The sequence below is a fragment of the Mytilus californianus genome, unplaced genomic scaffold (assembly GCF_021869535.1).
Source record: "Mytilus californianus isolate M0D057914Y unplaced genomic scaffold, xbMytCali1.0.p SCAF_7, whole genome shotgun sequence".
NCBI classification, from domain to species: domain Eukaryota; kingdom Metazoa; phylum Mollusca; class Bivalvia; order Mytilida; family Mytilidae; genus Mytilus; species Mytilus californianus.
In genome coordinates this window covers 84,892,828-84,906,600 of record NW_026262723.1, presented here as the reverse complement: position 1 = coordinate 84,906,600, position 13,773 = coordinate 84,892,828, and the positions used below count along the sequence as shown (strand labels likewise).

Sequence of the window (13,773 nt, the reverse complement as noted above, 5' to 3'; positions counted from 1 at the left end):
CGAATCATAAATATGTATTCAATTTTTGGACTTTGGAGCCCATTATCAAATTGGTCCACATTGAGGTTTAAAGGGTCCATTTCTTGGGGTTTTATGATAAAATGAATCTAACCATGTATTTAGATTTTGGATATTGGGCCATAATAGGTCAATGTCAAATTTCAAGTTCTTAGAACACATTCATTCTGTGTCAGAAACCTATGCTGCATCAAATATTTAATCACAATCCAAATTCAGATCTTTATCAAGCTTGAATGTTCTGTCAATACTTGCCCCAACTGTTCAGGGTTCGACCTCTGCTGTTGTATCAAGCTGCCCCCTACATAGCATTTTTTTTCTTTCAGAGGAGTCAGGAGTTGGTGTGGTCTTTCTTCACAAAATAAGGCTAAAAAGTGTAGTTAAAATTGGTACTTTATTTAAACATTATAAAACAAACAAAACAATATACTTTAATAAAAAAACAACTATATTTCAATATCTAACTTGTCAAAAATGCTGATAAGGCTATCTAAAAAGCCCTCAAACACAACAATTTGCAATGATTTCTGAATCAAAACAACTCCCAGAGGATGACTGGTTACATACTGGCACATAATCTTATCTAACTACCTCTTGAATTATGCTCACATGAAAATCTAGTTTTTATCATATCTACATGATCAATGATTTTGTGGCACTATAAAAATACCAAACAGGATGCAACATTGACAGGATAATATATAACCATAAGAAGATCCATCTAAAGTAGTAAGAAAATTTATACTTCAGATATCATTGACATGGTATAAAATCCTTTCAACATGGCAAATAAAAATCATCACAACATTTAAGATAAACTTAATACCAATTTTATCTGTGACACCAAAAACAAAAAAAAAACAATCAGGGTTCTGCTGTCAGCTTAAAAGTGTAATTTTGACAGCAAAAAAACAAAATCCATTTATCAGTAAAATACAGAAAAATCGAAAAATAATTTGTTTAACCCCAGACTGTATCTTATCAACGTTGTTCTAGTTTTGACATTGCCAGCAGTCATGTGATATTAATAGTTCACCAAGAATTTTTACATTAGTTTTAAATTTTAAAGGCACTTTTATGTGCTAATGCATTAAAAATTAAAAAAATATATATTCTCACTAACCATATATTATCTACAATATCTGCCTGTTTTTATTAGTCATGCAATGAAAATAACATAATATAAAATTTTCATAAAATACAACTTTTTAAATATTGTAAATATACATTCTAATACTTTGTTCCCATTAATATACAATATAAAAATACATAAACATTGAATCTAACCATAATATTGTGGTCAAACAATCATGTGAATGACCGTATCTAATCATTTATTTCTGGCTTTCAATAGAAATATTTTGATTAGCACCTTTATGAAAATCTGTTTTTGTTATGAGACTAGAATTTGATTCCAAAAAGTAAATGTGAAAAGATTGTCAAAAGTTTCTATTTTGATTAATTTTTTGAATAAAAAGAGAAAAACAACTTACCCTACTACTAAACAAAGACTTATTATTCATTATTATGCTGATGTTTGTATAGACACTGAACATTAAAAATCCATTAAGAGCATACAACAGCAGTAGCAGTAGCAGATAATGAATTAGTTATCTTACCAATTATTGCATGATTTCAGTTAAATTTTATCACATTTAACCATCATTTTGGTAACTTACTAAAAAACCTGTAAGCTAAGCTTTTGCTTATGCACTTTGCTAAGAAAAAGGATGAAAATTTCTCCTTTTTCTGTTTGAAAGTTTTGTTTTGTTCAAAATTACTGAAACATAAAAATTGTGTTTTTACCTCAAAGTGGCTCAAACATGCAAAATTGAAATTGAAATATCTCAAAAAAGTAAGTAATGAACATATATTTGTCTTTGCATATTTTAAGAGCGCATATCAACATTGACTATAGAATCAAAATTTAAAGGAAAAATCATTGCATTGTATGCCCTTAACATGTAAAAGAAAAACATAGAATCTATATATATATATTATAAAAGAACAGAGTTCCATTGTCCCCCACGTTGCACATATTTTATTTGTCCCAGAAAAATAAAAAATTTTGTTTTAGTTCTCTATTTCTTTTTTTATAAATATCTTATAGAAATGGTTTGAAAGCAATTTTCCAAACAATTAATATTTCCAAAAGAACATAATTCTTTTAAACATTGTTGATGAACAGTGATTTTCAAAATTGTCACAGACATTGCTGATATAAACCTTTAATATAAATTTAATGTATATCTGGCAAGAATTGTACACTTGAGAGCACTTAAAATGCAATTTTCCATATTATTAATATTTCCAAGGGGCATAACTCTTTAAAAAATAATTGACATCAGCACTGATTTTCCAACTTGTCAGAAACATTGCTGATTTAAACCTATGCTATAAGTTTCATAAAAATCTTGCAAGAATTGTAAACATGAAAGTGCTTACAATGCATTAGTTTGATCAAAAGGCAATATTGGTGAAAACAAATGTAATATATATATTATGTAGATTTGATGTTTTCAACAGCAGCCATGATATCTTTCAGGTCAGCATGATCGCCAAATTCTTTCTCATGATATTGGAATAAAACACCTTGCTCCCCTGGTCCAATCACAAATACACCTTCAAAAAGATCAAATATCTTTAAATACTGTACACTAGAATCTGTCTTGAAAAATCTATGCACAACTAGAGTAGTTTTATAAAACAAAGGTATGTTAGAATTTCTCATGGTAATCTTACCAAATTTATGGCAAATGGGAAACAGTGTCTTTATTTACTTTTTACATTCCTTTCCTTGATGTTCTGTTGACTACTTTTAACATGTTTCTCAGTTAATAAACATGTCTTCGTAATGACATCTCAAAGTCCATTGAACTATTTAAACATGTCTCCGTAATGACATCTCAAAGTCCATTGAACTATTTAAACATGTCTTCGTAATGACATCTCAAAGTCCATTGAACTATTCTTCTAATTGATCTATATCCTGCATGTTTCTAGTTTTCTACTTATCTTATTTATGCAAAGAAAGACAACTCTAAATTATTGACTTACTGCAACTTTTTTTTCATAATGATATCCCTTCAGAAATTTTCATTAAAAAAATACGTCAGTGTCTATGCACAATAAATTGTACATTTCATTGACTCATTAAGAACATCTTGAAGGGAAATGATATATGTCTGTCAGACAATTGACCTTGACCTCGTTTTCATGCTTTAACATCAGTCAAATTTTTGAATGAGAAATTATGCATTATAGAATGAAAATATTTGATATGTGTATTCATTACATGTAAATAAATATTAGAACCTGACTGATTTTATACGACCAGTTTGTTGCCCTTAATTTGGAGAGTTTATTGTGCCTTTAAAAAAATCCAATATATTGCAGAAGGCAAGGCATTTTAGTGTGTCCATTGTTCTTTCTTCATACAAATTGAAACAATTAAGAACTTGATATATTGTGTAGACACTAGTATACCCCTGTTTTTGGGGTTTTTTTTTTTTGGTTGGAATGCTGTCTCATTGGTTTTTTTATCTTGCTTCTCCTTTAATAATTTATCTGAAAAAATGTAGCTATTTTCAGAGTTTCATGAAATGACTTCTAGAGAACCAAGTTCAGTCAAAAACTGTAAAAATTCTGACATTCCCAACCAAAATAGCCTTTAAAAGATTGCTACAGCATGGATTTTGCCTTTAACACTTGGGAGGCTTATTAAATAACCAATTATACATCTTTTCACATACTATAGGAATCTGTGCATTTTCACATCCAAACATCCTACAGGTCAATAAGTTTTGGCATGAGGACATAAAAACCATATCTGGACCCCAACCATTCCATCAATTTGGTTTTTTTTAATTAATAATTACCATTATGGATCAGCAACAAGATATAGTTAATTTTAAAACGTAAATAAAAATAATATGCAAACTCCGACAAAGATGTATCCTTTCCAAAGAATATAAGCAAAAATGACAATGATACTTATGTGTCACCGCAGTGAGAAAACAATGACAGAAATTATCCTAATGCGTCACTGCAGCGGGACGACAATGACAGAAATGCTCCTTCCGTGTCACTGCAGCAGGACAACAATGACTGAAAGAGTGAAACTATCCTTATGTGTCACTGCAGCAGGACAACAATGACAGAAATTATCTAATAGACTAGATTCAAAGAATATCAACAACATTTAATATGCAATTCTTCGTATATTCTATGGAACAAGATTCAGGGGTTTATATTTAAATCTATGAGCTTTATAAATGGAACACTTAATATAAACTTGTACGTTAGATAATATTTCTATTTGTTGGATTTAACAAAGTTCAACATATCAATTACCTCCTAAAAGTCTTCCTTCACCTCTTAGATCACCAGGAATACTTTTCTTTTTTACACGATAGATATTTTTCATGACACCGAATCTAAGAAGACTAAACAATGATGTCCACCTCTCCTTTGGTCCATAAAACTTTTTCTACAATAATAAGATTTTACATTTCAACATTAAAGGTATAAAATTATCAAAGTTATTCTTAGAAATGTGAATACCGGTAGGTAAATTTTGTGCTTGTTGCTTAAAAAGTTTATTGGGAAGTAGCTTAAAAGGCTATAGTCCAAATAATTATGACGTCTTGAAAGGATAATTATTTGGACTAAAAAGGCTACAGAATTTAGGAATATTCTATTTGCAAATACTAAGAGAGTTAGTAATTACTAAAAGGTGTTCATTTACATTAATATGGTGATATGACATAGATAAATACAAATCAGAATCAGTATTGACCTATTATTGAATAGAATGTCCTTCAATTTAAAGCATTGTAAATCATGCCAATCAATGTTACATTAACCAAGTAATACAATGTGATGATGATAGTCTTTTGATATTCATTACATCACAATAGAAAGTAAAATACAGACAAACCCAAACAGAAGACTAGAATTGAGAATGGAGATGGTAATGTGTCAAAGAGACAACAACCCCACCAAAGAGCAGAAAACAGCCCAATGCCACCAATGGGTCTGTAACACTGGAGAAAATCCTGCAACTGCAGGCAGGAAAATTTGCATTTAATGTCTTTCAGAAAGAAATATCAAAATAATTTTAAAGAATCTTTTTTGAAAATTGAAAAAACATGAAGCTATACCTCCACATCTATATAAACATTTCCTTTGAAAAATGGTTTGAACTCGTCAACTCCCAGAGTCTCATGAACTACAGCATGTAGCTGGACTCGATGGGCTTCAAGTTCAGGTAACAGAGAGGACAGCCCAATAGCTTCCTAAAATAAAAACAAGAATAATATGTCTAACTGCAAAAGAATAACATACTTGTTAAAAATTTAATAAAAAATTAGGATGAAATTATGACACAGAGGCATGATGTTTTACTTTTTTTACGTTGTCTTCATCTTTATAATCCACATTTTTTTATGCAATATACTGCAAACTTCATAAAATATTAGATAAGGAAAATATTTTGAATTCAAGTTAAATTCTTCATGGATTGTAAAAATTTCATTTTCATTTTCCAGTTTCTGTAATTTGACAAATGAAAACTAAGACAAAGTCTATCTTGATTTGACAACAAGTCCACACTGACATATATCTTTGGAATGACATTTGGAATTTCATCTCTGTACTTAATGATTTTTTTCTTTCTTTCATTTATGACTCAAATGATTTGCATGCAAACTTTCAATTGTAAGCGTTACAATCAATAGAAATAAAAGTTGTTCTGTAGTCCATGTCAAAGACCGTTTTCATTACAAAAGCTGTACAGTATAAAACTGTGAAAGTACTTTAAACTACCTCTCTGCACAAAGATCATCCTGGTCTTCTGACTGCCATTAGTACCACACCATTATCTTTCCATAGATCTGTAGCCTATAACATAGAAGGTTTTGTTTTAACATAGCTCAGACGGGTCAATTTAATAAAGGTTCTAAGCCTAGTTAACATAGAAGGTTTTGTTTTAACATAGCTCAGACGGGTCAATTCAATAAAGGTTCTAAGCAAAGTTAACATAGAAGGTTTTGTTTTAACATAGCTCAGACGGGTCAATTCAATAAAGGTTCTAAGCAAAGTTAACATAGAAGGTTTTGTTTTAACATAGCTCAGACGGGTCAATTCAATAAAGGTTCTAAGCAAAGTTAACATAGAAGGTTTTGTTTTAACATAGCTCAGACGGGTCAATTCAATAAAGGTTCTAAGCAAAGTTAACATAGAAGGTTTTGTTTTAACATAGCTCAGACGGGTCAATTCAATAAAGGTTCTAAGCAAAGTTAACATAGAAGGTTTTGTTTTAACATAGCTCAGACGGGTCAATTCAATAAAGGTTCTAAGCAAAGTTAACATAGAAGGTTTTGTTTTAACATAGCTCAGACGGGTCAATTCAATAAAGGTTCTAAGCAAAGTTAACATAGAAGGTTTTGTTTTAACATAGCTCAGACGGGTCAATTCAATAAAGGTTCTAAGCAAAGTTAACATAGAAGGTTTTGTTTTAACATAGCTCAGACGGGTCAATTCAATAAAGGTTCTAAGCATAGTTAACATAGAAGGTTTTGTATTAACATAGCTCAGAAAGGTTCTATGCATAGTAAATATAGAAGGTTTTGTATTAACATAGCTCAGAAAGGTTCTAAGCATTGTTAACATAGAAGGTTTCGTATTAACATAGCTCAGACAGGTTCTAAGCAGCAATAAATTGCTCACCATATGCATCAGCAATTGTGCTTTCTAGATGTCCTGTCCATTATAACACTTTCCTAAGGAGGATCTTAAATAGTACATTTATCAATTTGTGAATTTTGGTTTCAAAGAGGTCATTAGATGAGATTACAGAGTTTACAGAGTTTTCTATTTAAATATTTGGTCAAATTTCTATAATAGAAAAACAAAGGATATGGAGTATCTGTCTATGACACCAAATCAGTACATCACAGCAGAAAACACACAAAAAGCAAAGGAAAAGCTCTTTTATTGCTGTTCTTCATCTCAAGTCACAGTGAGGCCTTCAATACGGAGCAAAAAAAACTCTCACCTCACTGTAAGTTTAAGACCGTTTATGTTTAACAGAGGTGGTGGTGATGTATGATGGCAGTTGGTGTCATCAACCATATGTTTTTCTTTATGAGAATCATAAATTTACCATTTCCTTGTACCCGGTAGTTTGGAATCAATCTCTCTGGACACATGATTTTAACAGATTTATAAAGTTTTACATTTTTAGTGATGGTTACATTAATGTAAGTTGGCAGTCATCAACCATTATTCTGAAAGAGGGTCATATGTTTATCATTTTCCTTAAATTTGGTTGGAGTGGGTTCATCACATAATTTTTCTGATATTAACTCTTATCATTTGATAAATTTTAATTTGATAGTAAATAGTAGTGATAGGATTGTTGATCTTGGACGGATACATTAGAAATTAAGGATGGACAAATATAACATTCATATCAAGACCAGGGATTTGGTTAAATTTTTTTAGAAAAAATGTAAACATGGTAAATGGTGAAATTTTTTAGATGTTTTATTATTGCAAAAATTGCAACGAGATGTGTCGCAAAAGTTAAAAAAAAAAACATTTTAAATTTGATAGCATTATTTGTATGCAACTTTTTATGAAATCGCAATAATTTAACTAACATTTATTTCTATTATTCAACAATTGCAATAATATAAATAAATGCACACAACAATTAATGAATTTACCATTGTTTACAGTATACTGAATTAATCATAATGAAAGAATCATCATTTTCAAATGATGAATGGGTTGATATATAACATCCAGTGGCAAATATAACATACATATCAGAGCAAGAATCTGTAAATTCATATGATATGAATGTGAACCTGCTTGTACTAGACATGCTAGACATAAACGTTTTAAGTTTTTGGTTTGAATGTTTGACCTGGCTGGAGATTGAACCCAAGAACATACATGTATGTACCTGAGATAGCATGCTACCACTAGGCCAATAAGGCTGTTTGTTGACCATATCAACCATAATTCTGAAAGAGGATCATATCTGTTGACTGATTTCAGTTCTAACTTTACATCAACATTCATTTGGTCTACATGCCTTGTTTCTAGTATATATCTGAGACCCTCCCTAAAATCTGTCTTACTTTAGCAGTTAAAGGGAGGTGGCTACAAGGTAGAATAATAAGAGTAAACTAAAATATATTGTGATTTACTGGTACATTAAAAACACGCTGAAATATAGCTTCAACTGAATCACTTTTTAATATGTTCTAAATCATTTTGTTTTCATTTAAAGGTCCATGGCTTTCATGTATATCATGTCATATAATATATTATGTACTTACTGAAAAATTGTTTTTTGTCTGATCTATTGTCTGTAGTTTGCAAGTCTGTAAATACTGAAGAGTAGCTTTCTCGGTTGCCATGAAGAATTGAGTGGGTAGGTTTATAAGGATAGCAGCTCCAGCAGTTATTCCTGCTATACTTAGTAACGCTTTAGATATTGACATCACCCTATAAATAAAAAAGTTCAAATAAACAAAGAATTTAGAAAGTTTCACATATCATGGTGATATTGTCTTCCTTTCATTGCATAGAACCTTGAACAGATCAACTAATGCATGTGAATATCATCTAAACAATAATGGTTGTTTTTCTATTCACCCTCAATGCCCCCACCTGAATCCATTCATGAACCAATCTTTTAAATAATACCTGTAGGATCTTTGTGGGGCTTGTTGGGAAGGAGTCTATCCTTTTTGTATAGCCCACCATATTTTGTTTAACTTTTGGAAACTTATTACAAATATCAATCTCAGAACCTTGGTTTCTTAATAATTTCAGAATCTATCAACGGAGAATAAAAGAAAAGTACAACATGACAATGTCATTGTTTTATTTATAAAAAGAGAAATAACCGTACCTGTAGTAAACTTATTACAAACAGAATAGCACATCCTAATTTTTAAGGTGATGTTGTTTAACGAGCCTGTAAATTTAAATATGATCCAGGTAAACTTATCCCGCAAACATGTTTACCCCTCCACATTCTGTGTGTGTCTGTCCCATACCATGTCAGGAGCCTGTAATTCAGTGGTTGTCGTTTGTTGCTGTACATCATATTTGTATTTCATTTATTTTTTTTAAAATATTTCTGGCCATTAGTTTTCTGGTTTGAATTGTTTTACATTTGTCATTTCAAGGGTTTTTACAGCTTGCTATGCAGTATGGGTTTAGCTCATTGTTGAAGGCTATGTGGTGACCTATAATTGCTAACATTCAATGCCATTTGGTCTCTGGTGGAGAGTTGTCTCATTGGCAATCATACCACATTGGTAATCCTATTTTTATATTGTAATGCTGGAAAATTTAAAATGATTCACATTACAATTAGGCACTGGCTACGGTTACATTGAAATGTAACAATAATAAAAAAGTTATTGTTACATTGGAGACTAATTGCCGGAATGCAGGGTTGGGTAAGGAACTGATTAATTATGAATGTAACAATAATATTCATGTCAATGTGTGTCTACAGTTACGTTGTGTTATTGTTACCTTAGATTAATTAAACTTTAACCTTTTTTAGTTTTGTTGCTTAATTCTTTGATATGTACTTGATAATAATAGTAATTATAATGATAATAATAATGATATCTGTGGAAAGACCTATTGTATTTGTTCTGATTATTATTATTTTTTTCTTCCGCCAAATTTTGTTCTCGCGTAACAGTTTTGTTTCGCAATATGTCGCTAAGATATTTCTTATATAGTATCATACAGTTTATGCGCTTTTTATTTTCACACATTCTAAGCCAAACAATTTTCTTTGTAAGAGTTATCTCCCTATTCACTGTTTATCAAGTGTGTGCATCTCCTTCATAACAAAAAAAGATATCGACAAAATTCTTTTTCTGAATTGTTCATTACATCCTCAGGAATTTTTGGCTAATTTGGATCGAAGCGATTCGATAAAATTTTATAGGAGTTATCTACCTTTACAAAATAAATTTGTCGGTATGTTGTTTTAACTCATAAACCATTAGCCGTATAACCATGGAATCTTTTTATTTGAGGTCCCTAGGTCCTAACTTAGAAAATGAGGTCAAGTTCAAGTTCTCAATTTTGACTTTTCCTTGTTTTTGCATTTTCTCCAACACTTTTAAAGATATATATGAAAGAACAAGTGCAAAATGTTTGCTTTATTGTAATGAGGATATGTTACATTTGGTTTGAAACAATCTAATGGCATTTTATAGGAGTTAGTGCCCCTGAAATGTCTAATTATAAGGTTAATTGATTATTACTTCAACTTGGTTCATTATAAAGCCATATGACCTTTTACAAAAGGTTGGGTGACATATGACCTTGAAAAATGACAACCGGAAGTGAGAAAACCGGAAGTATCCATTTTTGCACATTCTTCATGGAAAAGTACTCGGAATCCATATATTTTGTAATTTTAATGCATTAACTTATCACTAAAGACTAGAAATGACTTTCAATAAACCGGAAGTGGCCAATTATCTCCTGGTCTACAGGCAAAAGTATATAGAAACTATATTTTTGGAATCAGTTTGAAAGAAACTATCATATGAGACCGGAAGTGACATTTGCTTCACCGGAAGTAGCTAATTATCGCCCTTATTTCACTCAGAAGTACTCGGAATCCATATATTTTGTAATTTTAATGCATTAACTTATCACTAAAGACTAGAAATGACTTTCAATAAACCGGAAGTGGCCAACTATCTCCTGGTCTACAGGCAAAAGTATATAGAAACTATATTTTTGGAATCAGTTTGCAAGAAACTATCAAATGAGACCGGAAGTGACATTTGCTTCACCGAAAGTAGCTAATTATCTCCCTTATTTCACTCAGAAGTATATAGAAACGATTATTTATTGCATCAGTATGAAGAAACTGATAAGATGCCAATTTTAACTTTGAGTAAACAAGAACTAGCTTCTTTTCAATAAATTTGAAAATTGCTGTGAAAAGACCTTCAATTGTTCTCTGAACAATTGGTTTTTAATTATCATTATTATTATTCATAAAATAGTGTTTAAGTAGTTTCAAGTATTAATTGTTTTAATGTTCATCAAGATACTACTACAGTTTAGTAGTGCCAAAGGCAAACAATATAGTTCAATGGTTCGATGTTAAGAAAAATATTTTTCACCTGAAGCATGGAAGACATTGAAAGTTTCTATAACTTCTAAAAGGGATATTTGCAGTGGAAAGTCTGCAAAACCGATGTGCACATTGCTGCATCATTCATTTTGGATGGCTGCCTACAGTGATTTCACCAAAAATGCGCCGGACTGAAACATGCTCCCAAAACAACATAATGGATGTGAAGAAACTGACATTGTAAATAAGAATTAAAAATTGTATGCAATATTGTAAAATTCAAATAAAGTTTTCCAGGGCTGCCAACTCTCATGCATTTAGCGTGAGACTCACGCATTTTCATGCTTATTTGGCGGCATTTTCCTTTGATCTATTGTTTTTTCTCTTTGATCTTTACGATTTTGGCCAAATCTCACGCATTTGCATTATTAAAAGTTGGCAGAACTGGTTTTCAAGTTTTATTTTAATACATATTACAAGTCCCAGCATACATTGAAGTACATTAACGTAATTAATCGGTTCCTCACCCAACCCTCCATTCCGGCAATTAGTCTCCAATGTAACAATAACTTTTTTATTGGCAGTGTCTGCGCGTACCCGCATGTGGGTACGAATAGCCAAATTGCCGTTCGTAGGCTACGCGTACCCGCATCTGGTTTTATAATAAAATGGCATCGGATCGGGAATGAAACGTGAAATATATACGGAAATTATCGCAATTAGTGAATAAATTGATTAAAACTACTTAGAAGTTTCATAAATATTTATATATAGATAAGTGAACAGTTTTTTCTCAGTTAATAAATAATCTTAAAAACGGAAGAGAGTGATATACATGTGGGGAAGACATTTCAAAGTTATCATGAATAGGAACAATTTGTTCTAAACTATATATCAGTCGATTAATTTTATACAATTGTATAAAAGAAACTCGGAGTCAATTGCAGCCGCAGAGAAAAGAATAACTGGAAACACAAAAATAAAAGAGGAATTAAGGTTTAACAGAATTAATTTTTCCTATATTCACGGAGGCAAAAAATTCTAAACAAGTTCGACAGGAAAAAGTCTGATGCCAATAATCTTCTAGAAGCTTCGTTAATAAATAACAAAATATTTGACGAAAATGTCAATCTTCAGCGCATCAAAAAATATTTTACCTCTGAAGCGTGGAAGCAACTTAAAATTCGGATCAACTAAAGAAGAGAATCATGCGAATGGACATGTATCAAATGTCAAAAAAACCTACACGATCAGGACTCTTTGGCCTGTGATTGTTGTTTGGACTGTCAACATTTGAAATATGTGCCAAAACAATCCTATTGGATATTTAAAATTTGTTCCAAATCTTAATTTACTTACATGAATCTTTTAAAATTGATTTAATTTGACGCCTTTATAACTTGCTTCTTTAATTTTTATATAGACACCCAAGCTTTAATTTTAGTCGTTTAAGATATTTTAAAATTTCAGTTTCTGTTTTACATTTTACTCAAAGATTAATTTTAAATCTCATATAGGAATTTTTCAAATTCAGTAAAATTTAAGTCTTAAAATTTGAATTTACATTTAATAATAGTATTAAATTTTTTTCAGGTTTACAGGTAGTCCTATAATATATGCCTTCGCATTATATATTCACTATTTAAAGTTTTCATGCTGATATTTTCATTTTTTTTAATGCGGGTGGCACATTGATAATAATAATAAAAAAGGAAAAATAGCAAAATAAGTAAAAAGAAAACAGAAATAGAAAATTTAACTCGGGGGCATTATTTTCATTTTCAATGAGTGTGCATTTAATTTGCAATGTTTATTATGTATTATTAACTAATAAATACAATTTGAAAATATTATTTTTCATACTCTTCGCTCGTTCTACACGAAATCCCCATATTATCGATAATTTCTGTATATATTTCACGTTTCATTCCCGATTCGATGGCATTTTATTATAAAACCGGATGTGGGTACGTGTAGCCTACGAATGGCAATTTGACTATTCGTACCCGCATGCGGGTACGCGCAGACACTGCCTTTTTTATTATTGTTACATTTCAGTGTAACCGTAGCCAGTGCCTTACAGTTACAGTTACAATTATATTAAAAAAAAACATTGAATCACTACAAAAAAATAAGTAAACTTGTACTGTAAAATTACTATAAGGAATTGACGTCTCGAAAGCCTTCCCATGGATAGAAACAAGCGCCTCAGTTTTCACACCTTCGACCTGGTTACAACTAAGAATAAAACGTTATAATTTCTTGTATAAAATACAGGTCATATTGTATAGCAAAGAAAGATATATTAATACTATAGATTACTTGCATACCTGACCCTTGATGTTGATCTTAATATAGTACGGATACTATGGACATTATTACACCGCGTGACATATATTTTCTCTGCCTGACCTCAGAGACCTGAGATCAACCTAGGGCGCTCATCGACTAGGGAAAGACATCAATAATTTCGTTCTCACTAATTAACGACAATAATGAACCAATATTGCAGTGGTGGATCCAGGGGGAGGTCCTGGGGTTGGAAACCCCCTTTTTTAACGATCTATGCTTTTGAATGGGGACATATGGTTGTAACCCCCTTTTTTCCTGGGATG

The 13,773-nt window shown here is 31.1% G+C and overlaps 1 protein-coding gene across 3 annotated transcripts in view; it reads right to left on the bottom strand.

Moving 5' to 3' along the window:
• Positions 1–393: 393 nt before the first annotated feature.
• The window catches only part of LOC127707742 (peroxiredoxin-like 2A), a 44,314-nt gene continuing 30,934 nt past the window's right edge, over positions 394–13,773 (bottom strand). For 2 of the 3 annotated variants that reach the window (XM_052212478.1, XM_052212477.1), the window contains exons 2-6: positions 8,370–8,538; positions 5,845–5,919; positions 5,181–5,315; positions 4,372–4,507; positions 394–2,640 (exon numbers count right to left, since the gene is read on the bottom strand). In XM_052212478.1, coding sequence (XP_052068438.1) covers positions 2,519–2,640; positions 4,372–4,507; positions 5,181–5,315; positions 5,845–5,919; positions 8,370–8,534 — 633 coding nt within the window. In that variant the 5' untranslated portion in view covers positions 8,535–8,538 and the 3' untranslated portion in view covers positions 394–2,518. Of the gene's footprint in view, positions 2,641–4,371; positions 4,508–5,180; positions 5,316–5,844; positions 5,920–8,369; positions 8,539–13,488; positions 13,609–13,773 lie in introns of those variants that run through there. The other variant, XM_052212476.1, reaches the window with a different exon arrangement.